Source organism: Eimeria acervulina, genomic scaffold (genome assembly GCF_000499425.1).
Source record: "Eimeria acervulina Houghton genomic scaffold, Eah_scaff479, whole genome shotgun sequence".
Classification (NCBI taxonomy): Eukaryota; Apicomplexa; class Conoidasida; order Eucoccidiorida; family Eimeriidae; genus Eimeria; species Eimeria acervulina.
In genome coordinates this window covers 9,628-17,127 of record NW_013549774.1, presented here as the reverse complement: position 1 = coordinate 17,127, position 7,500 = coordinate 9,628, and the positions used below count along the sequence as shown (strand labels likewise).

Sequence of the window (7,500 nt, the reverse complement as noted above, 5' to 3'; positions counted from 1 at the left end):
CAGCTGCTGCTGCTGCTGTTGCTGCGCTGCGCTCAAGGTTGCTGCTGCTGCTGTTGCTGCTGCTGCTGCTGCTCCTTCACTCAATTACACCTAGAGCATACACACTAGATTTCCTGCGGCTGCGATGAGTGCTGCCGCCGCGACGCCTGCTGCTGCTGTTGCTGCTGCTGCTGCTGCTGCTGCTCAACGCGTCTCTCTAAGTCTCGGATTACACCCGAGAAGCGCCTGGCGTAATCTTCGTTCTTCTGGTTCACAACGTCTGCAGCACAGCACAGCAACAACAAGGGTTTAGGGTTTAGGGTTTAGGGTTTGCAGGGCGCAGATGCGCCAATCGAGCACGGGGGTTAGAGGCTCTAGGGTTTAGGGTTTAGGGTTTAGGGTTTAGGGTGCAGGGTGTAGCGCACAGTAGTAGATTAGCGCTGGAGATGCGGCCCAGAAGAGCACCATAAACGCCTCCTTTGGCGACACTTTCATCCTGCAAACCCCTAAACCCTAAACCCTAAACCCTAAACCCTAAACCCTAAACCCTAGAGTCTTGGCCATTTACCGGGCTTTAAAGGCGATATGCTTCTAATTAGAGGGATTTATGCAGATGTCTTTTTAAATATTTTAACTTTGTAGTCTTCTTCACATTGGTTTAGTTGCTGCTGGGGCTGAGCAGCAGCAGTGCATGCAACGGCAGCAGCAGCAACAGCAGCAGCAGCGGCAGCAGTAGCAGCAGCATCGAAGCTTCCAGCCTTCTTCGCCGCTAATTCAGACGGCGCGTCTTCTCCTTTAAAAGCTAGTGTGGGGAGCGCCGCTCACACACGTGCAGCAGCAACTGCAGCAGCAACCGCAGCAGCAGCAGCAGCAGCAACAACAACAACAGAAACAGCAGCAGCAACAGCAGCAGCCGAAGCAGCAGCAACAACAGCAAGCTGACTTCGGTGGCTGCTAACGACATCCAGGAGTTTATCTCGCTGCTTCCGCGCCAGCTGCAACAGCAGCAGCAGCAGCAACAGCAACAGCAGCAGCATAACAGGCTGTAGCAAAGACAGCCTAGGGAGTAGCAGAAACCGCGGCAGCAGCAGCAACAACAACATCTGCAGCACCATCAGCAGCAGCAGTCGCAGCAGCAGCAGTCGCAGCAGCAGCAGTCGCAGCAGAATCCCCAGCAGCAGCAGCCGCAGCGGCACAGCAACAGCAGCACAGCCGCAGCAGGAGCAGCAGCAGCAGCAGCAACGATGGGGGCAACACATTCTCAGCCTGTGGAGGGTGGGAGGGCTCGATTGTTTTGGGGTGTATGCGCAGTTGTCGGTGCTGCAGCAGCATTCTATCTAACGAGCAGCAGCAGCAGCAGCTGCTGCAGCAGCAGCACGGGGTGTACAGACGAGGAGATCCTCGCGCTTCTAAAAACCATCACAAAGGAGTTTCACAGAGTCTTCGCGGAGGCAGCACAGTAAACCCTAAACCCTAAACCCTAAACCCTAACTCGCCTCATTCTACAGTGTATCTCCTCTATAGGAGGGTTTTGCAAACCCTCATCACGCTCAAACCCCAGACAGCACCAACCCCTTGCAGGCCAAACCCTAATTCCCACTGCACAAGAAAGAGCTTAGGGTTTAGGGTTTAGGGTTTAGGGTTTAGGGTTTAGGGTTTAGGGTTTGGGCGCAGAATGGCATCGAATTTGCTGTCGAGCCTCGACGCGAAGGGGAAGGGACGCGGCAGCCCGCGTTCCATTCGAGAGACGGTAAACCCTAAACCCTAAACCCTAAACCCTAAACCCTAAACCCTGAGCTAAATACTGGGGGCAATGCAGCCATCGCAAACCCTAAACCCTAAACAGCTCGGGAATGGTGGCGTTTGTCGCTTATGCTTCTGAGTCCTCGTTCTCGACTCGCTGCCGCTGCTGCTTTAGGGTTTAGGGTTTAGGGTTTAGGGTTTAGGGTTTGTGGATGCAGGGCTCGAGGTGCCTCCGGAGCTAACCCAGGAGAGGGTTTTGCAGATCCTGCATAAAATACAAAGACGAAAAGAAGATAAATTCAAACAAATACTGCAAGCCACCACGGAAAGAGGTAAACCCTAAACCCTAATCCACACCCAAACCCTAAACCCTAATTCAAACAACCCAAACCCTAAACCCTAATTCAAACAACCCAAACCCTTTAGTTTGTGTCCTCTGGTTGCCTTTGGCGCATCTCTGCAGTTTGTTTGCCTGTCTCTGCCTTTTCCTTGTTGTCTCTCTCCGGTCTCTTGCTGTCGAAGGGTTTAGGGTTTAGGGTTTAGGGTTTAGGGTTTAGGGTTTGCGTCTGCAGAGCTGTCTCCTGAGGGCGCTAGTGCAGCAGTAACAGCGCAGCTGCAGGAGAGCAACACCGAAGCAGAACGCTCGGTGCTGCTGGAGGAGCAGCTGCTGCTGCAGCACGAACGCCAGCAGCAGCAGCAGCAGCAGCAGGAGCCGGTTGAGCTGACGCCGATGGTGTTTCTACAAGCGATCGCTACTCACTGCAGAGACCCCGAGTTTAAGGCCAAGGCGAGCCTAAACCCTAAACCCTAAACCCTAAACCCTAATTGAAGGGCCTTATGCAGAGTTCAATCTCTAAACCCTTTATTTGGTCTCTGACGGGCTCTAGGGTTTGGCGTCATCCAGTGGGCGCGACAACAACCTGCTGCCCCTCCTACGGTTTAGGGTTTAGGGTTTAGGGTTTAGGGTTTAGGGTTTGCGTGCAGAAAGCCGCAGTAGATGAGAGCCACTCCGAGCATATCTTTGATTTGCTGCGTCGCGGTAGAGTGCAGCAGCAAGCAGAACCAGTTGTTGCTGCCTGCGACAAGAGACTGCAGCAGGCAAGCCCTAAACCCTAAACCCCAAACCCTAAACCCTAAACCCTATCTTGAAGCGAAAGGAAGCACTTCAGCGAGGGTCTGGTGTCGGAGGCCGCGTGGGGCCCCTGCTCTGCTGGAACTCTGGCCTGGTGATTAAACTTAGGGTTTAGGGTTTAGGGTTTAGGGTTTAGGGTTTGCGGTGCAGTCAACGTGGCCGGAGCTTGCTCTTCGCCTGGAGAGCTGCGAAGGGATGGATGTCTTTGTACTCTGTCTCGTGGCACCTGCCACAGCCTGCAGCAGCAGCAGCAGCAGCAGCAGCAGCAGCAGCAGCAATGATGTACGTGCTCCTCTAGGGTTGTTAGCCGAGCTCTCTGCTTTTATAGAAGAGGCAGAGAGCGAGATGTGGGGTTTAGAGCAGCTTACACCCCTTTGTCTAGACAGTGCAGAGATGCCTTACGACGGTACGAAACCCTAAACCCTAAACCCTAAACCCTAAACCCTAGCTCTGCCAGCACCGTATCTACCTCCACCTCGCAGCATAGCAAAACCGCGCTTCCCGCTCTTTGCAGTCTTTACGGGTATGATGCATCAAGGGTTTAGGGTTTAGGGCTTGCTTAGGGTTTAGGGTTTAGGGTTTAGGGTGGTGTGCATGCAGCTGAGGAGTATAAACCTCTGCGGGAAGCAGTAGCAGAATATGGGCACTGCTTTGCTTTGTTTAAAGGGCAGAAGCTGAAGGTGTGCTAAACCCTAAAGCCTAAACTAAACCCTAAACCCTAAACCCTAAACCCTAGACCCTCGTTCGCTGAGCGTAGCCAGGAGAGCCCCAAATGCAGGTCAGACATCTTGCATATTGCTGCTGCTGTTGCTGCTGCTGCTGCTTCTGCTGCTGCTGCTGCTATTTCCGTCTTGCTGCACCTGCAGGGTATCTCTGCTTCAGTGTCTACCTTCAAGAAAATTCTTCAAGAAGCCATTGGCAGCAGCAGCAGCAGCAACAGCAGCAGCAGCACCAGCAGCAGCAAACCGCCTGCGAGCAGTGCAGCCACTGGGCCTGCAGCAGCAGATGCCTCTACACCGCGCGCATCGGATGCAGCAGCAGCAGCAACAACAGCGGCAGCAACACCACCAGCAGAAGCAACTACACCAGCAGCAACAACATCAGCAGCAGCAGAGGCGCTCAATCCCCCTCCTAAAACAAAAGCAGCAGCAGCAGCAGAAGAAGATGCTGCTGAGACAGCGCCAGCAACAGCAGCAGATGCAATTTAGCTGCATCATAGGAAACACTCGACTTGCCGCGGCAGCATCAGCAGCAGCAGCAGCAGCAGCAGCAGCAGCAGCAGCAGCATGAGCAGCAGCAACAGCAGCATCAGCAGAAGCGGCAGCAACAGACGCATTGTTTTGTTTTAAGGGAAAGGGTTTAGGGTTTAGGGTTTGTTGGCCTAGTGGCCGGTGTTATATGCACAGCAATAGTTGCTGCAGCTGCTGCATTTGCTGCTGCTGCTGCTGCACTGTTGCTGCTGCTGCACTGTTGCTGCTGCTGCAGCACCAGCAGCAAGCCGCTGTGGCGCAGGCGTCTGCTGCAGACAGCCTGAGAATTGTTGAGGGAACCCCCGTTGAACTGTGCAGTGCTTTGATGACTTTTAGGGTTTAGGGTTTAGGGTTTAGCAGCAAGCGACCACCTGCGCTGCAGCAACCCCAGCATCATCAGAAGGAGACAGAAGGAGAGCCCGCAGCTGCCGAGACACTCGAAGTGCTTCTGCTGCTCCCCTCAGCAGCAGCAGCGGCTTTCCTGTCGGCCCGTGCTGCACCTCAATGTCTCTTAGACGCAAACCGCCTGAGCAGCAGTAGCAGCAGCAACAGCAGCACAAGTATGTTGGACAGCTGCAGCGAGCTGCGCGAAGACACTGCATGCATGCAAACGTCAGTGTCTTCGTACGTAGACCACCTGAGGGTTTAGGGTTTAGGTAGGGTGTAGGGTTTAGGGTTTAGGGTTTAGGGTTTGTACTTGGGCTGAGGATGCTCAAGCCAACCCCAAGAGCCTTCACTGCTGCCTCCTTCGCAGCAAATCTGCGACTTAAGAACCGGGAGGCCTTCCTTAGTGCTGCTGCTTCGTGTGCTGCAGCAGTTGCTGCACTTGCTGCTGCAGCTGCTGCTGCACTTGCTGCTGCTGCTGCCCTGCTGCTGCTGCTGCTGCTGCTGCTGTTGCTGCTGCTGCGCTGCTGCTGCTGCCTCGCGGCCCAGTGTATACGAAAGAGAGACGGAAAAGACAGACGCATCTCAGCAGCCTCAAGTGGAGACAGCAGGTTTGAGGTGTATCGGCACATAGAGCTGCATGTACACCCCGTTGTTGCTGCTGCTGCAGATGCTGCAGCACGCGGGTCCTCTCCTGCTGCTGCTGCTGCTGCTGCTGCTGCGTCTGCTGACAGCAAACGGCGAAGGGTCCTGTGAAACCGCTCTATAGAAACAATATCCATCCCCACGCCAGCCACATATAGCCTGCGCAGCAAACCCTAAACCCTAAACCCTAATCTGCAGCCCTTTGCTCAGCACAGGGGTTTTGGGGGCTCCTATCGTGCTGACTGGCTGGGGGGTTCCAGCCGACCGAGGGCTTAGGGTTTAGGGTTTAGGGTTTAGGGTTTAGGGCTCAATCACCTGAATTGCCGCGGGGGGTTTATGCAGCATACAAACTCCTCTACTTCTCTCATCCGCTCGGTCTGTTGCGGAGTGTCGTGGGTAAACCTGTGCAAACCCTAAACCCTAAACCCTAAACCCTCATTTTCAAACCCTAGGCGTCACGCTCTAAGCTAGCAAGGGTGCATGCACGCTTAAACCCTAAACCTTAAACCCTAAACCTCAATACCACGGCGGCTAAGGGTGCCCCCAGATCCTAAACCCTAAACCACAAATCCTAAACCCTAAACCACAGACGCCAAACCCTAAACCCTAAACCCTAAGCCACAACCCCAAATCACCTAGCCTAAACCACTAACCCTGAGCTGCCAACCCTACTGCGGTTCTGCAAGCGCTGCAAACCCTAATAGGGATGAGAGGAGTGGAGTGAGGGTTTAGGGTTTAGGGTTTAGGGTTTACCCAAGTAGATGCAATATTGAGTGTACAAGCAGCAGCTGCAGTCTCTCCTCTATATACCAGGACCGCAACAAACGCCGCAGCACGCCTCTGCAGCAGCAAACACAGCAGCAGCAGCAGCTGCTGCTGCTGATTTAGACCAGAGCCAGCAGCAGCAGCAGCAGCAGCAACAGTAGCGGCAGCAGCAGCGCCTGCAGCAGCAGCAGCAGCAGTAGCAGCACTAGAAGCAGCAGCAAACAAACTTTTGAGGGAGAGGTTCAGGCTCTTCGTCTCTCATTGCAGCAGCCTCCAGCTGTCTCCTGTCGTCTTGCTGCTGTCTGTACACCACAGCTGCAGCACAGCAGCAGCAGCAGAAGCAGCAAATGACAGGCAGAGCAGCCCAGAGAACCCTCCCCGATGCTCGGCAGGTTTCAGTTTAAGGGTTTAGGGTTTAGGGTTTAGGGTTTACAGGGGCATAGAAAGACGTCCCCTAAGAACGTCCGCCGCCGCCGTCTGCGCAATGCCCTCAGTCCCTGCTGCAGCAGCAGCCGAGCCTCTGCTGCTGCTGCTGCTGCTGCTGCTGCGGTAGGGGTTGTGGCCGGTGCTGCAGCAGCTGCCAAGGTTGCTGCAGCAGGAGCTGCTGCAGCACCTCTTGCTGCTTCTGCTGCTGCTGCTGCCTTCAGCAGCAGCTCGCGCCTTTGAGAAAAACGCCTGGGGTCCACAGCAGCAAATGATAAGGCATCTGTTGAACCTACACACACATTGCTGCTGCTGCTGCTGCTGCTGCTGCTGCTGATGCTGCTGCTGCTGCTGCTGCTGCTCGGGTCATAGGCGCTGCGGATTTGTTGCATTTGCTGCTCCCCGACGCAGCGCACCCGCACGTGGCTTCTCTTCAGTCTGTACAGCAGCAGCAGCAGCAGCAGCAGCAGCAGCCACACGGAGATATAAAGAGTGCGCAGACGACGCAGCACCTGCCACTAGGGTTTAGGGTTTAGGGTTTAGGGTTTACCCTAGGGATGCCAGGAGGTCTAAGGCGAACGTCTGGAGTCCCTGGGGGTCTGCTGCGCCTCTCAGCAGCTCAGCCCCCTCAACAGTGACACAGCAGCCGCTGCTGCTGTTGCTGCTGTTGCTGCTGCTGCTGCTGTTGCTGCTGTTGCTGCTGCTGCTGCTGTTGCTGCTGTTGCTGCTTCTGCTGTGTTGCGCTGCTGCAGCAAGTGCTGCTTGTTCAAGGGGCTCCAACAGACCGTCATATATCTTAGCCTGTTTAGAGGCCCTTACAAAATCGTTGCTGCTGCTGTCGCTGCAGCAGCTGCTGCTGCCGTTGCTGCTTCTGCTGCTATTGTGCCTGCTGCTGCTCTGTCTCCTTCGACTACTACAGCTGCTGCTGCAGCTGTTGCTGCTGCTGCTGCTGCTGCTGCTGCAGGCACCTTGTGCAACGAGAAACGCACGGGGTGTGCGCGCGCCTGCTCTTGCCGTGTCCGCTGCAGCTGCTGCTGCTGTAGTTGCTGCTGCTGCAGTTGCTGCTGCTGCAGTTGCTGCTGCTGCAGTTGCTGCTGCTGCAGTTGCTGCTGCTGCATTTCCCTGGGATCGGCGTTGCAGTGGAGAGACTGAGAAGCATCTGCTGCTTTGTTGCGGGGT

At 55.2% G+C, this 7,500-nt stretch overlaps 2 protein-coding genes across 2 annotated transcripts in view; one reads left to right on the top strand and one right to left on the bottom strand.

The window, feature by feature from the left end:
- Positions 1-564: 564 nt before the first annotated feature.
- Positions 565-4,062, top strand: EAH_00039960 (hypothetical protein, conserved; the record flags this gene model as incomplete). Its single annotated transcript, XM_013395309.1, has 9 exons — positions 565-617; positions 975-1,254; positions 1,654-1,729; positions 1,941-2,054; positions 2,295-2,455; positions 2,707-2,787; positions 3,005-3,260; positions 3,455-3,534; positions 3,721-4,062. The coding sequence occupies 9 exons, from the start codon at positions 565-567 to the stop codon at positions 4,060-4,062; spliced, it is 1,443 nt and encodes a 480-aa protein (XP_013250763.1).
- A 395-nt stretch (positions 4,063-4,457) lies between these two features.
- EAH_00039950 (phosphopantethiene--protein transferase domain containing protein, putative) overlaps positions 4,458-7,500 on the bottom strand; it is a gene marked incomplete at both ends in the record, with an annotated part of 3,178 nt that continues 135 nt past the window's right edge. The window contains 7 exons of the mRNA XM_013395308.1: positions 4,458-4,630; positions 4,802-5,292; positions 5,449-5,535; positions 5,887-5,973; positions 6,126-6,213; positions 6,332-6,759; positions 6,872-7,500. The exon at positions 6,872-7,500 is cut by the window's right edge and continues 135 nt beyond it. Coding sequence (XP_013250762.1) covers positions 4,458-4,630; positions 4,802-5,292; positions 5,449-5,535; positions 5,887-5,973; positions 6,126-6,213; positions 6,332-6,759; positions 6,872-7,500 — 1,983 coding nt within the window. The remainder of the gene's footprint in view (positions 4,631-4,801; positions 5,293-5,448; positions 5,536-5,886; positions 5,974-6,125; positions 6,214-6,331; positions 6,760-6,871) is intronic.